This window comes from Carya illinoinensis, chromosome 15 (assembly GCF_018687715.1).
Source record: "Carya illinoinensis cultivar Pawnee chromosome 15, C.illinoinensisPawnee_v1, whole genome shotgun sequence".
NCBI lineage: Eukaryota > Viridiplantae > Streptophyta > Magnoliopsida > Fagales > Juglandaceae > Carya > Carya illinoinensis.
Window position 1 is genome coordinate 42,521,629 of NC_056766.1, and position 19,497 is coordinate 42,541,125.

Genomic DNA, 19,497 nt, shown 5'->3' on the forward strand with positions numbered 1-19,497 from the left:
TACTGTGAGCTTCACTCCGACAGTGCCGCTTGGACCATCAGCCTCTTCTGCCCACCATGAGGTGACCCTTGATCACCATGGCCGGTGTGGGGAGAGGGCGTGGGGGAGGGGTAGGCAGAAAAAACAGGGGGGAGATGATGAGCTGCTGTGAGCTCTATGTCAGCAGTGCTGCTTGGACTGTTGGCATCTTTTGCCCATCATGAAGTGATCCTTGACCACCATGGTTGGCGTGGGGAGGGGGCAAGGTGAAAGGGCAGGGGGTAGGCATGGGGGAGGGGGAGAAAAAAAGAGAAAAAAAAATAGAGGGACACGTGGCACACTATTAGTGTGTGGGATCCCTTTATGAGATCTTTTTGTGTATATAATGTTATCCTTAATTAAACATTCCACTTGTTGGGCCACTCATTGAGGGAGAGTTTGGCTCACACGTGATGGAGTATTAAGATATAAAATAAATAATAAATTATATTTCTTTCCATCAGTTTAAACTCTTGTGATAAGTGGTGATTTCAGATAATGATGAGATCATAAAAAGATGATAAATTATAGCTTTTTTTTTTTTTTTTTTTTTTTTTTTTTTTTTTTTATTAACAATCATATATATATATTATATAAATGCAGCTGATAGTTTATAAATCATGCACTAAAAAGAATAGTAATGTGAGAAAGTAAAATATAATTTATTTTTTATTTTTAAAAGAGTGACAATCATAATAAACCAGAGATTTTTTATATGTACCCAACAATTAAATATTTCATCTTTTGCACAAGTGAGTAATGATCTTTAGGTGCTGATCTAATAAATGGTTTTCCAAAGCTATGATATTGAGTAACAAAATTGGTGGGTATATATAAGCCTGCACACCGACCCAGCCGAATCAAATTTGGGTCCGACCCGACCCGACAAGCAGGAAATGGCGCGCCAATCCGATCCAATCTGACCCGTAGATTTTCGGGTCGGGTCGAACCCGTTGCTCTTCTATACTTTAGATCCTTCAGCTTCATTTGCAGACCCAAGGGTTTCAACCAGATTTCTCTTTGATTCCATTTCTCACAACCACCCCGATTCCATCAACCAACCAAACACACCCAGATTTCTCTCTGATTCCATTTCTCACAACCACTCCGATTCCATCAACCAACCCAACACACTCTTGCACCGTCTCGTGTTCGCCAGCAGCACCTTCTTCATGATCTGGCTCACTTTCGCAATCGGCAAGAACCGGTCCTGCTCCCATGGTGACAGCTCATTGGCCGACGCGTTTTCAGCTCTTTCATTGCCTCCTTCAGACTCGTTGTATCAGTAATACGTATGTGGTTTAAATGTGGAACCTCAAGCTACTGTGATGCCCCCAAATCCCCACGCACGGACACGGAAAAATCGAGACGTCCGGATGATGACATCATGGGTCACCACCCGATCGACGTGTGCCAAGTGTGTGTATAAGCAACGAATGTGCACGAGAAATACGCAGCGGATAGCAAAGTCAATAACTAAGTACTATAATTTTTCTTAGTTTAATACAAAGCTGTTTAAAACATACGTAATAAAATATTACAAAACACAAATATAGTTTTAAACCAAACAACAAAACTTCAACTTTAACTTGGAACCCTGGCGGAGCCGCATCCTCGGGCTCAACCTCCTCCTCTTCCTCGAACCTTGCACCAAAATTTACGGAACTAAAAATGGTGCTGCAGGTAAGTAAAATCCAAACGCCACTAGATAAAAACATATTAAACTCAACAATATGCATGAAAGAATGCAATGCACATGCCCTATAAAATCTTTTTTTTTTCCACGCACGCCAAAAACCCATTTGGTCCAAAAACATAACCATTAAAACCATTCCTCGCCATTATCCCAGATAATGGCCCAAAACTGCTACCACCATTTTTCCAAAAAATGGATCAAAAGCCTCAACACATCCTCGCCACCACGGAGTCGACACGACAGCGTTACCGTATCGTGTGATCTGGTCGTCGCTCTGCGACAAACCAGAGGATGTCACTCAGTATTATCCACTCTCGAGTGACCAGAGGAGCTCCACCGAGATAATAACCCATCTCGGCTTGGGCTCGTGAGACTCACACACCCGAAACCATTTACGCTAACAAAACATGATTTTCTCACTTAAAATCAAATGCACATAAAAGCAATATAAATGCAACTTCAAGGCATAAAACAACCAACCAATCCAAATCAACACATCAAGTAACTCCGTCCTCAATCCATCCGACCTCCGAACTCCTCGAACTCAGTCCGGAATCAGCCAACCAACAACAATTATTTATTGAATGAGCAAAATATATTTAAATCTAAAAGTAGGGTTTGGAAAATACTTACAGCTCTATATGGTATTTTTCGAAAGCTCGCGGCGTTGCAAACGGCGGAAGAAAAGTAACATAACAGTGTAATTTACACTATGGCTGTGGGTAATAAATTACCCATTTTCGAACGGGGACAAACCAAAGCTCGGGATTGATAGGGAATGACCTTGAGATATTTATGAAGTTAAGGGAAACGAGTTTTGGCCGTGGGTGTTGGTGGAAATGGCGGTCGAAGGCCAAAAAGGGACTGAACGGAGTTGAGCTCGTGGGAGCTGCTCCGGCAACGGATCGAGGCCGGAAATGTTTGGTTTAGGTCGGAAAGAGGTAGGGAAGAAGCTGTGAAGAGCTGGTGGCCGGAGGTGGTGCGACGGCGCTGGAATCGGTGAAAAACCGTATGGCTTGGAGGAGCTCGTGATGGCTAACGGTGGTTCGAATGGAGGTGAAACTTGGTGGGGATGTTCACTGGTGAGAGGGGAAGAAAACTGGGTGGGTGGTGTAGGCCACGCCGCCAGCGAGCGGCGGTTCTGGGCTGCGAAAGCTACCGATGATGGGGGAGAAAAACAGGCAGGTGCTGTGACTTCCAGGGGCTCGTGGCAGCTAACGGCTGGTCCGATGGCTCTGAAAATTGGTGGGATGATCTCTGGTGGGAGGGGAAGAGAATGGTGGGGGTGGTGTACAACACAGCCTCTGGACGGCGGCGCAATGGGCGGCCGAAGTGGCAGCGACGGTAAGGGGAAAAAGAAGGGGTAGCGCGCGGGAGAGAGGAAATGGGGATGAAAGAAGAAGAAAAAGAAAGAAAAGAAAGAAAAGGAAAAAGGGAAAAAGAAAAGGAGAAATGAAAAGAAATGAGGTCCAATCCTCACTCCGGAAACCAAAAACAGATCCGCCGAAAACGATTTTAAAACCGTAAAACGATTAAAATAAATTAAACACAATATCAAATAAATTAAAAACCAATTAAAATACATTAATTTGAAATAAATAACCAATATATTAATTAAATTAAAAATAAACCTTCAGTGAAAAGACACGTAAAAATGAGTTATCACAGCTACAACCAATGAATCATCATGAAGCCGAGTGGAATGGTCCAAAAATGTGATGTTGAGAAGATCAACATCTTTGACGGTGCACGAAATTACCAAGATAGAAGAAACTGTGGTCGGCGACTGTCTGAGGGAACCTTTCCATTGCCGAATCTTCCTGTTGGAAATTTTCCTTTAAAATCCAGTCCAGGGAACCCTCGCTCGTTCATTTTTTCTGAAATTTTGAAATCATCCAGATGCTCCAACAGCAGCTCTTGATGTCCAGGGGTGTGGCCGGAGTATGAGATTATGGGCTGATTTCTAGAGATGCTAGGGTTTGAGGATGAGGGAGAAATGGGGACGGTTTCGACGGGTTTGTCGGTTTTGATGTGTAATAAACCCATAAAGGGTTTGACCCGCTGAACTCAACTTTAGTCGGTTGGGCCCATATCGAATCTGTCGGATTAATCAGGCCAAGCCTTTTTCTGCACAAGCCTAGGTATATATATGCTAATTCAAAAAAGATTATTATATATATTACGCACCAATTTTTCATCATTTTATTATTTGTAAAAGTATTCTTATTATTTGTATATACCACGCTTTTCATACTATGACTTCTTCCATGACCTTGCAATTAGGGGCCTCTTCCTCTCTCTCTCTTCCTTATTTTCTTTCAACTCTCGATCGGCTTATGATGTGTTCTTGAGTTTTCGAGGTGAAGATGTTTGTCACAATTTTCTTTCTCATCTATATGAGGCTTTACATTGAAAAGGAATCAATACCTACATCGATGACAATCTTGAAAGTAGATAAAAGATTTCATCAGCACTCTTCAAAGCTATTGAGGCATCAAGGATTTCAATAATCATTATTTCTAAAAACTATGCATCATCCACATGATGGCGTTTAAATGAGTTGATAAAGATTCTTGAGTGTACGGAAACAAAATAGCAAATGGTTTTTTCAATGTTTTACATGGAATCCACTTCGTACCCACAACACAACAGGGATTCCTCAACCTTGGCCGTCGATTTCAAATTTGGTGGACGCTCTAGCCTGTTTGGGGCAGGATATTGCAAATAATTTGTTGAGAATAGCCAGTTTGCGGATCAGGCTTTCTTGTTTAGAAACTTATCATCAGCATTTGGTGTTTTTGGTGCAAATGACAGTTGACGTTCCATGTGCGAAGGCGGGGGGGAGACAGAGCCCTTGAATCAACAACGGCTTGGCATCCCAACCCATTTTCCCTGCAATTTTGAGAGTATTGCCTTGTAATGTTTGTCATTATTATTATTTTTTCTCTTGGTTTGACAGTTTACAGTATATGAATCATATCATCCCATTCTGATGTTACAAATTTCTTGTATGTCTTCCCAGTTAGGCAACCATTCATTTGACTAATGAACGAGGTTGTGCAGGGCAACTAAACTATCTAAGGCAGTAAGCACAGTCGTTGCTCAAGGTTTTGACTACTTTTTGCACTCATAGTTGCTCAAGGCTTGCCATGATCGTGGCCATTCCGCCTCATTACTACTCTGTTTTAAAGAAAAACAACAACAACAACAATAATAATAAAAAAAACTGAAGTACATCTGCTTTATTTTGAGTGGTTGTATTACTTGCAATGAAGAAATTGATATGCTGTTGCTGGAACATATTGACTTCAACATTCAACTCTCGTTTCCCTGTACAAGTTGTGGGGAACCACGTCCACAAGAATATGCCTACCACTTTTCAAGCTCAGCTAATTATTTGTATTTTTTTATGACTAGGTTCTATCGGCATCCGCCTCTCTACTTGAGATAGACGTTGAACTTGTTCTCCAATTATTTTCCATAGATGGTAATCAGAACTTCTTCCATGGCCTTCCAAGGAGCCTCTTCCTCTGCTTTCTCACTCAGCCCCCATGGGGTGTACTATGTATTCTTGAGCTTTAGAGGCCGGGAAGATATTCAAAATGGTTTTTCTACTGATCTATGTGACGCTTCGAATTGAAAGGGAATAACTTACCTAGACAATAAGCTTAGAAGGGGAGACGAGATTTCACAGCACTCTTGAAGTCATTAAAAAGTTAAGGATTTAAATTATTTTTCAAAAACTATCCAACATTCACATTTTTTAGTGTAACTAATATGGAGTTTAAGATGTTTCTCATTAAGTGATAAAATGTGGAATGTCTCAAAGGAACAAACAAAATTGAAGGTATATTGGTAGATATGCCTGAACAAGACATATACATATGAGTTTGAAGGTGTTTAAAAAGATGAACTTATCATTTTATTTTATCTCAATTTATTATTCCAACTTCTTCAAATCTCCAGATAAAATAGAATAAACAATTTAAAATTTTTAAATCCCAATATAAAATTAAGATTAAAAAATTATATTATAATAATATTTTATTTATTACTATTTAAAACATTTAAACTAATCTCATCTCACCTCTGTAATCAAACAAGGCAAAAAAGTCTTAGATTGTCTATAGACCATAAGGTGTTCTCGTAGATTTGGACAGTGAAATGAAAATTTTTGATTTTAGAAAAAAGATTTAAATATTATTTTTTAATATTATTATTATTTTAAGATTTGAAAAAGTTGATTTAAAATTTAAAAAATGATATTTATTTATTATATTTTATATATAAATTTAAAAATATTATAATAATGAGATCATCTTACTCCCAAATCTGGCACAAGTTTTATTTTTTTTTAATTTTTCACTCTCTTTTTCCCCCTTCTCCGACAGCTTCCTCTCCCTCTTATTTTCCCCCAACGTTTTCTCCCATTCTCATCTCAGATCTGAACCCCAAGATTTCCTCAACAATTTTCCTATTCCATTACCCACGTCCTCATTTCTCTCATCTCAGATCTGAACCCCAAGAGTCTCAACAGATGCTCTCCCTCATTTTTTCTCTCTCTGTGTTCTCAAATTAGTCTTATTGCTCCTCAAGTTGCCATAGCTAACCGCCACACACCAAGGCAGCAAGCCTTTGCCAGTCCAGCAACAAACTGAGCGCCGTTACCCACAGCTCCCTCAGCCACGATCAGATAGACGTCTTTAGCCACGGCACGGAGAAGTTCAGTAACGTCTCCCGCCACGGTAGCTAGGCTAGTAGCCTTTCCTGTCGTGACCCAAGTCACCACAGTCGCGATGCGAACCACCGTACCTACACCACACACACGACGTCAACTGCCAGAACTTACCACGTGAGACACTGTTCTGTTGGGTCGCTGTTGTGCCATGAACCACCATGAAAACAGGCCAGGCGCACGACCACCTCCACCAATTACCCCACGAAAAACGCACAAACCACCCAACCGACAACCAACAAACCACCACCGCCACCCTTGCTCCTTCACAATAGCCAACCGCCAGGAACCACGTAAAAACGAGCTCCTGTTTTTGCTCCTCTAAACAGAGCAGTGTGCCGTACAGACCACACGGGTCCTCTGGCCGACGCAAGCCTCGCCAGCCACAATACCCAACTCTACGGGCCACCACTCATAGAGCTTCGTCGTTGGAAGAACACGGCCGGTGCTCCACCTATAGCCACGGCCATCACCCCTCGGTTGTTCCCTTTGTAAAATTCTCTCTCTCTACATGGAACACTCTCTCTACCTCTTGGTCGCTCTCACTCTCTCTCTCCCTCTCCTAGTGCTCTGCCGCCGCTCGTTGCTTCTTTCACGGTGAGTCTATGACCCCATATCGCATGGCTTCTCTGGTGTTCCTCGGTTAGTCTCTGAAGTTGGATGGTATTTTTATTGAGCTATTCTATACTCAGTCGTCCAATATAGACGCCGTGCAGTCGGCTATGCCACATCAGCTACTACTTAAAAAAAAAAAAAAAATTGAAAACGGAAACGAAACATAAGCAGAGAAGCCTTCCTTCTCCGGCGTACACCCCTCAGCTTTTCCGTGCTTCTGCAAGATTAAACTCAAGAACTTTCCCACCCAGTACGCAACAATCCCTCTGGTCGCTCTAGAAAGCCAACCCGACTCCCATGATCGCTCCCTGGCCGCTTGCTTCACTCTGATAAGGGGAACAACCCGATCTTGCAGGTTGAGGTCTACGCAGGGCGGAGAGGTATCGCGTGTGGTTTGAATAGTAGGAAGCTGTTGGGGACGGTTGCAGTTGAGGTGGATCTCTACGCAGTAGAGACAAGGGCAAGTAATATTCACCTGGGTTGGGTCAGTATCTAAGGGAACAAAAAGGGCTCGTCGGCAGAGTTGTACTTGAGCGTTATGGCTGAACCCGATCCAAGATTTGTGTTCTAGTTCGATGGAGAGCCAGAGATCCGTCCTCAAGTTTTTCAGGTCCATGGGGATGTTCGGCAGCCTGTGTTTTCTTGCAAGTTCAATTTCAAGAACATGAATGATCGAAGTTTGCAATCTTTGTGAGTGTCGATCGTTATCGACATCATTAATATATATTTCCTTTTAATTTAGTTTTGTTTCCGAAAGAAAATAAAACCATCCATCCTCGATCTAAACCGCAATATTCTTTTTAGCATGGTCATCAAAGGGTGATGCACACTACAAATTAGGACTAAACCCAAAAGCTTTTTATTTCCCTTGCAACCAATGTCAATTGATTTCTTTTAGATCAATAACTCAGGTAGCTCTAGTTGAAATATGTACTAATCTTGCATTAACTGCTCCTAAATATGTGCAGGCCGTCGATCAGCGAAACCATCAGTACTCCAGGAAGTTGCTTAATGGGTTCTCATACTCAAAAGGACCAAACGGGAAGGTCTGGGATGGAGGAGAGGGAAAGTCTTGCAGCGTGAGTCTGTGTGAGCGAGAGGGAAGGTCTGGAATGGAGGAGAGGGAAGGTCTTGCAAACCCTGTGTGAGCGAGAGGGAAGGTCTAGAATGGAGGAGAGGGAAGGTCTTGCAGACCCTGTGTGAGCGAGAGGGAAGGTCTGGAGGAGAGGGAAGGTCTTGCGGCGTGGGTCCATGCGAGCGAGAGGGAAGGAATGGGTCCAATGGGATGGACGGAAGGGTATGCGTAGCGGGACAAATGAAAATTCAAAAACAAACGAAACGTTGCATTTTATTTTGCCAACTCAGCAGCCGTTTGCATGGCGCTTGAGATAGGCGACTGTATTAAACATTTTATATTTTTATTTTTAGTCTCTCTATATTTATTTTTATTTATTTTAATTTTTTATTTAATTTTATTCTTTCTATTGAATTCTTTTTTGACTTATCATCCACACAATATATATTTAATATGAAAAAAATTTAAAATTAAAAAATTACATATGATGTGAAAAATAATGAATAGAAATTCTCTTTTATTTTTTATTTTCCCAAATAGTGTATAAGATTCATGTTTATTACCAGGATACCCTCTAATCGTGGGCTGGACTTTGTTCACGTGGGCTTTGGAATTTAAGTTGATTCTATTCCTAAGTTCAGTAGTGTTTTTAAAATGGGCTTGACTCTTGTGTTGAACTAAATTTTATTATGGGCCTAATCTTCTAACAGAAAACTGTATGTTATTTTAGGTTGGACTGGGCTTAATATTTTAAGTTGAGTTATGCTAACCCAGAAACTTTATTTTTCTTAGAAAAAATAATTAAGGGATTTAAAGTATATTATCTAGTATTAAATTTTTATAGTTAGATTTGAGTAGTAAATAATTAGAGTTTAATATATCAAGACTTTGTATTGTTTTTAGTTAATTATTTTGGAATGGTTGGATTAAAACATTGGGATATATGTGTAATTGAGAATTGGAGCTTATAATATCTATATGGTGAGTTATGATTTCAAGTGACAAGAAGTAATTCTCTGTCTCATTCGAGATTGAGGCGTTACATATTTGGTAGGTTATAATATGGTTCTGGTTTTGTTTTTTAACAGAACTTAATAGTCATGGACTTCTCCAAGTGTAGATAGATATCTGGTGAAAATTTCAGATCTTTCAAATAATATTTAGTGAAATTAACTCTTGATTTTTGTACAAATTAAGTCGAGGTCAGTAAGAAAGTGTTCATTGATGCTCTGACCTTTGGAGTTTTCCAGAAAGGCTCTTGTTGAGATCACTAGAATCTAATACTCTTGAAGGATGCTCAAGCCTTGAGAACTTCTCGAAATCAAGTGTGAAATAAAAGGTTTACGTCACTTAGATCTGAAAGGCACTGGTATAAAAGAACTACCTTCATCCATTGCAACCCAACTATTGAATGTCACTCGCAATGGCACATGTATGGTTTTGGTTTTGGTTTTGCTATGAGTTTTGCACTATTTGTGGAATGTGGCAAAGGCAAGTATCACCCTATAAGACCTCTTTATCATTTTATTTTTTTTTATATTTTTTATTCTTTGTTTTTATACTCTTAAATATTTAAAATAAAAATTCACAACATCATTAAAAAACACTTGCAAGCCAACTAGCACCCATATTCACACGATTTTGAGCCTGTGAATTAAATAAAGTTGTATTCAAAGTTTCTAAGTAAGTTTACTTGCATCCCTTCACACGGTTTCAAATTCAAGTTCTATTGCGTAAAACAAACGTCCCATTAATTTTCTGTATGAACTCAAGACTTTTGAGATTTTCTAATAGTTGTCGAGAAGAAGTTGTCAACACCAAATAAGTTTCTTTGACCAACTGCTGAGATATTTATGGGGGAATTAGATGGAGACGCAGATGAGATATCGGGAAAATTGGGGAAGTCCACCTAGCTAGCCATGTGCATTGGCGTGTCCTATGGGTTAGTACTTCAATATTTGTGTTACATATTAATTTTCTCGATCCTTAATTAAGACCAAATTGATAAAGTTGACCCACTTAAACATCTTTTTGGGCAAGCCAATAATATATATATATATATATATATGTATATATATATATAAGCGAAATAACCACACACTTGTATTGGAAAGGAAAGAGATTATTGGATTTCGACATTGAAATGCGGAATATATTTTCTGATCTGATTGGTGGATACATAAGATTATGAGGATTCTTTTTTATTTGAGAAATTATAGTGCCATCGAAATCTTGTACATATATTTTTTACAGATTTTTTATTTTATTTTATATTTTTACTGAATAGTTAAGAAAGTGTTTTGAATGATTTTGTCATATTTTGTTTTCAAAAATGTTTAAAGCGGTTTAAAACATATATTTTTTTTTAAATTACTATTCTATTTTGGGTACTTCTTTATCAATTTCTGATCATGTGGGAACAACATCTGTTGAGGGAACTTTAGGTGGCATTATATTTTTTGGAAATTGGATTCCAGACTGGTTTAGCCTTTGCAAAGAGACCTTAAACAATATTTCATTTGTAATTGGCATTAATGGAATCTTGTGTTCGAATGAAATTAGAGGAATTGCCATATGTGTGGTTATTGTACCTTGGCCTGCGATCTCCTCATATACAACACCTGATATTGGTAATGGTGTTGAAATCATTGGTGATGCCTGATGGTGTTGTGTTTCAAAGAGTTATTGCTTTAAGAAGCTCAAATCATGATCATGAATACTTAAAATCTATATTCTTTAAAACTTGCAGAATCCATTTGATACACAAGCATGAAGAGAATGCAGAAGATCACCATCAAGATGTGCTCCTTGAAAATGTTAATGTTCATTAACTTCATTTGAATATATGGGATGAAAAAATTAAAAACTCAGTAGAATTACTTTTTAAAAGATAAATCGAATTGATATCCACAACAGAAGAGGCCTAAGTTGAATCACACGTAATCTAAAACCCCTTGGCTTTTCTTCACTAATCACTAATGGTCTCATCATAATGATAGGTAATTTTCTTTTGGTATTATCCATGTTTACAGCATTTGAGCATTACCACCTACTATTGCTCATTATATATAAGATTTGCTTATTTTTGGGGTTTTTATTTGTAGTGAATTTGTAAACGCAAATTAAGTTACAATGGTCTATTCATATATAGGAAAATTATTGGGCAAGCCAATAATGATTTTTAAAGAACATAGAGCCCATAAAACTTCTTATCCCCTGTAATTTTACTGACATGAATTCCAATTCAAAGCAACTTTGTATGTTAAAATTAGTATTTTAGATTATCTGTAAATAATAGTGAAATAATTTATGAATAATTTGTGAATAGAAGTCTACTGTTTGCAACCCTTCACACAATTTTAAATTCAAGTCCTACTGCATAAAACAAATGTCCAAATCTCACACTCATTAATTTTGTGTATGAACTCAAGACTATTGAGATTTTCAAGAAATTGTCGAGATGAAGTTGTCAATACGTATGGATTGAGAAGACTTTTGAACTCATAATAGCTAGCATGTGGCTGTTGTCAAAGAAGTTGTTGAGAAGTATCTCTTCATCTTTCTTTGACCCACTTCTGAGATATTTATGGGGGAATTAAATTGAGACGAAATTCAGATCAAATTGATCAAGTTAATTAAGATCTACTCAAATTAATATTGTTTCAAGAACATAAAACCCGTACAGCTTCTTATCCCCTGTAAAAAATAAATAAGAATTTAGTTTTTGTACGTGTTTATTAGCTAAATAGATTAACAGTACTAGTGGGCGAGGGTCGGCTTATTTTGAATCGAATGGGTGAATTTTATAAATATATATATATATATATAATTCCTTCAAGTGGCCACAGATGTTCATAAAATTAGTCACGTTCTTCGGACAATTATAAGCGAAATAACCACACACTTGTATTGGAAAGGAAAGAGATTCTTGGATTTTGACATTGAACCGCATTATATATTTTCTGATTTGATTGGTGGATACGTAAGATTATGATGATTTTTTTTAATTTGATTCATCTATCTTTTTTTTTTTTTTTTTTTTTTAAACTCCCGTTGCCCAACTCTAGAATAAGGAAAATGATAAAATTACTTCTTATTAACAACTTGTATACAACTATCTAATAAAATTATATTATTTTCAATTTAATTTGACTTTTCTTTTGATTTGATGTGTTCAAATATAATAAAAAAATATTATTATATTTAAAATTATTTATAAATTATGAATGGGTTGTTAGTCGATCACTACCTCTAGAATAAACGGAATAGAATGATTGAGGGATTAAAATGACAAATGGTAAAAGTAGAGGGGCAGAATTGAAAAATAAAAATTTACCCCGGCTAGCCGCTTTTAATATAGAATAGATATTGAAGACGCAACGCCCGCGGTATTGGCCGGATTCATGGGATTCACTATTTGTAAAAATGTTTCCTTCATCTATAAAAAGACACTTCATTTCATTTACTTATATATATATATATATATATATATATATATATATTTATATATATAATTCCTTCAAATGGCCACATATTGTCATAAAATTAGTCACGTTCTTCGGAAAAAACTTACTTAATGATTAAGGAAGTAATTTTAAGTGTATTGATGTATTTTTTTTATTTAATGATTAAAAAATATGAAAAAAATTAAAAAAAAAAAAATTGGACAGTACACCCAGTGGTATGCTCTAGGTGACAGAGTAGCCGCACCCTTGTTCTAATTCACCATTGTATTCAAAATTTATGGGTAAGTCTACTTGCATCCCTTCACACGGTTTCAAATTCAAATCCTATTCCCTAAAACAAATTTTCAGATTTACACTCATTAATTTTTTATATGAATTCAAGACTTTCGAGATTTTTTAAAATTATCGAGACAAAGTTGTTAATACAGATTGCGATACTTTTGAAAAGACTTTTGAAGTCTTCTTTCTCTAATCCACTTATGAGATTTTTACGGGAGAATGAAATTGAGATTGGTAAGGTTCTCTTTTTGCCGACGAAAATTTTTCACTTTTCCTTCGATCGGATGTACCCCAATAGGTGAAGGCCACCTGTCAAGTACAATGAGCTTCAACGTTAAGCCTAAGGAGGAGAGGAAAATTTTGGACATAATATATATTAAGCTCGTATGTATTTTAAGAATAAAAATTTTTATAAAAATAAATTTATAAATTAATGTAATATATTAAATCTATTTTATAATAGATATAATTTTATAATATAACTTTATAATTTATAAATTTAGTTTTATATAAGTTTTTGGTAAGTAAAGCATTTCTTATACTTTCAATCAATCATCTATGTACCGTTCATTTTATTTGAGTATATCCATTTCGAATAATAATAGTCTTATTATGTATTCTCTTACTACATTTTTATTACTCTTTTTTATTTCTTTTATTTTTTTATTTACTTAATAGTTTAGAAAGTGACTATTAATAAAATTTTATATTTTTAAAATTTTTTTAATGATTCAAAATGTTAAAAAAACAATTAAAAAAATAAAAATTTTAAATATGCTAAAATAATAAAGAAATAATAAGAAGGAAGTAAATTATCATCATCCACTTCGAATATCACCCTAAAGGTCAAAAGAATTTAAAAAAAAAAAAAAAAAAAAAAAAAAAAAAAAAAAAAAAAGCTACTACGAACCCAGAGTACATACGGGGCCGGATAACACAAAATGACGAGATCACCCACGGGGATAACACAAAAAACGGTAACTAAAACGAGAAATTAAAGGAGCATTAGTAGTAATTATTTAATAGTTAAGAAAGTATTTTTTAATAATTTTGTGATATTGTTCTTTTTAAAAATATTTAAAATGGTTTAAAATTTTTTTTTTTAAATTACTATTCTACTTTGGTTAATTATTTATCAGTTTTCAGATGTGAAAGAGCATTTGTATTAAAATACAATAAAATCGATTGCTGTGTGACCAAATTGATCATTTTATACAAATGTATGGTTTGATAAGTGATAATTTTGATATGAGAATTTTGAATTTTAAGATGAAATATTAAAATATTATATTTTAATATTATTATTGTTTTAGAATTTGAAAATTTTGAATTATTTATTATATTTTTATATGAGAATTTTAAAAAAATTATAATGATGAGATGAGAATTTTGATTTTGAGATAGAATTCTTGAGGGTCAAACCAAAACTAAAAGTTCTACAGTAATACAGTATGCTGATTAATAATTAGCTGGCATGCTGATTAATAAAATTTTCCTTTTTTTATTTGGTATTTGCAATGAAATTAAGAGGTATCATATGTTTAATGTGTAATGTTAAAATTGTTCATATATGAGCAACTCACTGTATTGATCTCAACTTTTGAGTTTAAGAACGCTTTGTATGCAAATATAATGTTTTAATTTTGGAGGTGATTGAGATAAACTTATTGCGACATTATGTGATTTAAAGATAAAAGGGTAACGTACGTCCAACCTCAGAAGCCATTTTCAGATGGCGATGGAATAAAAAGAATTATTAAAATTATGGATGCAAACTAAACCATAACTTGTGATCTTAGTCACGACTAGGAAATCACCATTCTTTCAAAAATTTTAAGTTGATAAGTAGATTTTATAATTTATATTTATTTAACACTCTCACTCACTTGTAGGCCGTCAAACTCTCTTTTAATGAATGAGTCCAACACGTAAAAATTTAATTAAATAAGTAAAATATAGAGTCAAAATTTAAATTCAAAATCTTTACTCTAATACTATATGAAAGTACCACTAATCTAAAAAATTTTAACTTAACAAAAGTAGTAGATTAATCATTTATATTTGTCTAAAAAATACTTGCATCTTTTTACACGGTTTCAAATTGAAGTTCTATTATGTAAAACAAACGTCCAGATCTCACGCTCATTAATTTTCTGCATAAATTCAAGACTTTTGAAATTTTTTAGCGTGGGAGAATAGAAGTTGTCGAGAAAAAATTGTCAGTAAAGATCATTGCGAAGACTTTTGAACTCATAATAGTTAGCATGGTTGTTGGCAAAGAAGTTGCCAGAGACGAATATGTGATAATGGGAAAATTGGTGAAAGTCCAACTAGCCATGTGCATCGGTGGGTCCTATGGTTTCATAATTCAATTGTGTACGCTCCATATTACACGGTTTCAAATTCAAGTCTTACTGCGTAAACAAAACGTCCAGATCTCACACGTATTAAGATTAATCTAATTAATTTTTTTGTATGAACTCAAGTAGTAAACTGTTTATGAAAAATAATGAATTAATTTGAGATGATTTAAGTAGCCAAACACAGTCTTAGTCTCATATGTCATATATCCATATGAATTTTGATCGACATGCATGCATATAAATCAACCGAGCACGTACTTTTGTTAGGATTTTAAAAAGAGTTTTGCTACATACAAGCACAATCGCCCACTAATCTGTATACTAATACTGATTTATTCATACTTAAGATTTAAATTAATACTGTTTTTAATAAAATCTACTTTTTGATCAATTACATCACATTGGTGCACAGATTAATGCACAATTGTGCTTGCAACTATATTTTTCCTTTTAAAAAACTTGACCTCCAAACGTCAATTACTCTTAGCTAATTACTGACAATTTGAAGGAAGTTGCCAATGATATATATGGTGAATTTGTATAAGCAATTCTAACTACATACATGCATTTCTTACCTCTTCATCATGGCCTTACTATTTCATGAAATGGCCACAGATGTTCTTTGGAAAAGAGATTCTTAGATTTCGAACCACAGAATAGATTTTCTGATCTGATTGGTGGGTACATAATCGATCTTATGAGGATTCTATTCTATTTGAGAAATGATAGAGAGCTACCGAAATTGTGTACACATATTTTGTATGGAATTTTTTTTTTTAATTTTTTTTAGTTAATGATTAAGAAAGTATTTTTTTTAATAATTTTGTGATTTTTTATTTTTAAAAATTTTTAAGAAATATACATATATATTTTAAATTTATACTAGTCGATACCAAATTTACACTCTTTCTATTTGGGGTACTTTTTATCAATTTCCCGACGTGGGAATAGCATCAGTGTTAAAATAGAGTAAAGTCAATTACAGTGGGACCAAATTGATCATTTTATTCAACTTTGAAGGTTGAAAGTTCTGCAATCGTATGCTGGGATGTATGGTCGATGTTGTTGCCAAGAACTTAATTGCAAAGAAGTTTCTACTTAATTTCTTTGACCCGCATGATCTCTATAATTAGTTATGCCTTTGTTTTCACAACTTCTCTTAATTCAATACATTTTATCTTATCTAATTATTATAATTTTTTTAAATTTTCATATAAAATAAAATAAATAATTTAATTTTTTCAAATTTTAAGAATAAAAAATAATATTAAAAAAAATATTCTAATAATATTTTATTTAATTTTCAATTTTAATTTCAATTCAGCTTATCTCTTTTTATTTAAAACAAACAAGTCCTAACAGTAGTAGTGGGCCAATGACGGCTTCTTTATGGGTTTTGAAAGCGTGGCTTCCATTTTCTTTTAATTATTGACCTGCTGGTTAGTGGCTAGCAAGCATGGTTGTTGCCATTTTGAATATAATTTTATAATATAACTTTATAATTTATAAATTTAGTTTTATATAAGTTTTTGGTAAGTAAAGCATTTCTTATACTTTCAATCGATCATCTATGTACGGTACCGTTCATTTTATTTGAGTATATCCAAGATTTTGAATAATAACAGGCTTATTACGTACTCTCTTAGTATTTTTTTTATTATTTTTTTATTTTATTAATAATTAAGAAAGTGACTATTAATGAAATTTTATATTTTTTTATTTTTTCTTAATGATTCAAAATGTTAAAAAATAATTTAAAAAATTAAAAATTTTAAATTTTAAATACACTAAAATAATAAAAAAATAATAAGAAGGAAGTAAATTATCATCATCCACTTCGAATATCACCGTATAATCTAGTTTGGTTAATTATTTATCAATTTTCAGATGTGAAAGAGCATCTGTATCATCCACGTCGTTGCCAATTTTCAGATGTGAAAGAGCATCCGTTGGTTATTTTTTTTTAACTTAATAATTAAAAAAGTGATTTTAAATATATTAATGTCTTTATAATAGAATTAAATTGAGACGAAGATATGACACCGGAAAATTGGTGGAGACCACCTATCCATGTGCATCGGTGTGTCCTATATATGGTTGAGTAATTCAATTGCGTTCCATATTTTCTCCCTCCTTAATTGAGACCAAATTGATCAAGTTAATTAGGACCTACTCAAACATCTTTTTGGGCAAGCCAATAATGATTTTTCAAGAACATAGTGCCCATAAAACTTCTTATACCCTGTAATTTTACTGACATGAATTCCAACTCAAAGCAATTTTGGATGTTAAGATTGGTATTTCAGATTATCTGTAAATAATAATGAAATAGTTTATGAATAGTTTGTGGATAGAAGTTTACTGTTTGCATTCCTTCACACGATTTCAAATTCAAGTCTTACTGCGTAAAACAAACGTCCAGATCTCACACCTATTAATTTTGTGTATGAATTCAAGACTTTTGAGATTTTCAAAAAATTGTCGAGATGAAGTTGTCAATACGGAGTGAGAAGACTTTTGAACTCAATATAGCTAGCATGTGGTTGTTGTCAAAGAAGTTGTCAAGAAGCTTCTCTTCATCTTTCTTTGACCCACTTCTGAGATATTTATAGGGGAATTAAATTGAGACGAAGATGTGTTCCATGTTAATTTTCTTGGTCCTTAATTCAGACCAAATTGATCAAGAAGACCTACTCAAATTAATGTTGTTTTAGGAACATAAAACCCATATAGCTTCTTATCCCCTGTAAAAATAAATAAGAATTTAGTTTTTGTGTTTATTAGCTAAATAGATTAACAGTACTAGTGGGCGAGTGTCGGCTTATTTTGAATCGAATGGGTGAATTTTATAAATATATATATATATATATTTATATATATAATTCCTTCAAATGGCTACAGATATTCATAAAATTAGTCACGTTCTTCGGACAATTGTAAGCGAAATGACCACACACACTTTTATTGGAAAGGAAAGAGATTCTTGGATTTCAACATTGAACCACAGTATATTTTCTGATCTGATTGGTGGATACATAAGATTATGATGATTCTTTTCTATTTGAAAAATGATAGTGCCATCGAAATCTTGTACAAGTTTTGTATCAAATTTTTTTTAAATTTTTTTACTTAATAGTGAAGAAAATATTTTTTTAATAATGTTTAAAAATATTTAAAGCGGTTAAAAAAATATTTGAAAATAAAAAATTTACTATTCGATATCTAATTTTCGGTGAAATTAGCACCACTTTTTCTATTAAAACAGAGTAAAGTCTATTGTTGTGGGACCAAATTGATCATTTTATACAACTTTGAAGGTTGAAAGTTCTGCAGTGGTGTGGTATGTTGATTAATTAGCTGGCATGCATGGTCGATGTTGTTGCTGAGAAGTTTCTCCTCTCTGATCCACCTTATCTCTATATAATTGGACCTCTTGCTAAATTGTAATTGCGCATACGTATTGAGAGCATGACTTCTTCTTCTATGGCCTTTCAATCAGAAGCTTCTTCATCTTCTTCATCTTCTTCATCCTCTTTGTCTTCTTCCACCCATCTATGGAATCACGATGTATTCTTGAGCTTTAGAGGTGAAGATGTTCGCTATGGCTTTATTTCCCATCTACACCAAGGTTTGAATCAAAGGGGAATCAAAACTTACATAGACAGCATTAATCTTGAAAGAGGGGAGGAAATTTCACCGGTACTTTGTAAAGCTATTGAAGAGTCAATAATTTCTATCATTGTACTATCTAAAAATTATGCAGAATCTAGATGGTGTTTAGACGAGCTATTGAAGATTCTTGATTGCAAGGAAACAATTGCTCTACCAATTTTTTACCACGTAGATCCATCGGAAGTACGGCATCAAAAAGGGATTTTCGGAGAATCCTTTGATAAACTTGGAGATAAACTTAAGGATAATGCAAAGATGCTGAAATGGAAGGTAGCTTTGAAAAGAGTAGCTGATTTGTCTGGTTTCACATTAGCGAAGTGCCGGTAAGCTTTGCCTATATGTACTTTCTTATGTGTATGCACATGCTCTATTTAAAATATTTATGAGGAAAATTGAGACAAATATTCCAGGATCTGACATTGGGGCACTAGTGAAGATAAAATACCATACAAAAGGAATTTTTTTTTTGATATTTATGCTTATTTTTTGCATTAAATAATTATATGCAAAACGTAGTTGAATTTTAGAAGTCCTTTGTGATTCTGGGATTTAATATCTACTACCACTACCACATTAGT

At 34.4% G+C, this 19,497-nt stretch overlaps 1 protein-coding gene and 1 long non-coding RNA gene across 5 annotated transcripts in view; both read left to right on the forward strand.

Annotated features, from left to right (window-relative positions):
* Positions 1 to 6,058: 6,058 nt before the first annotated feature.
* LOC122295824 lies at positions 6,059 to 8,491 on the forward strand. The gene is made up of 2 exons (XR_006238286.1): positions 6,059 to 7,754; positions 8,033 to 8,491. It is a non-coding gene; the product is annotated as an uncharacterized LOC122295824 (long non-coding RNA).
* Positions 8,492 to 18,574: 10,083 nt separating this feature from the next.
* The window catches only part of LOC122296279 (disease resistance protein RUN1-like), a 101,390-nt gene continuing 100,467 nt past the window's right edge, over positions 18,575 to 19,497 (forward strand). For 2 of the 4 annotated variants that reach the window (XR_006238451.1, XM_043105844.1), the window contains exon 1: positions 18,575 to 19,242. Coding sequence is in view for 3 of the 4 variants with exons in the window: in XM_043105844.1 (XP_042961778.1) it covers positions 18,716 to 19,242 (527 nt within the window). In the remaining variant the exon portion in view is untranslated. The remainder of the gene's footprint in view (positions 19,243 to 19,497) is intronic. The other 2 variants (XM_043105846.1, XM_043105843.1) reach the window with 2 other exon arrangements.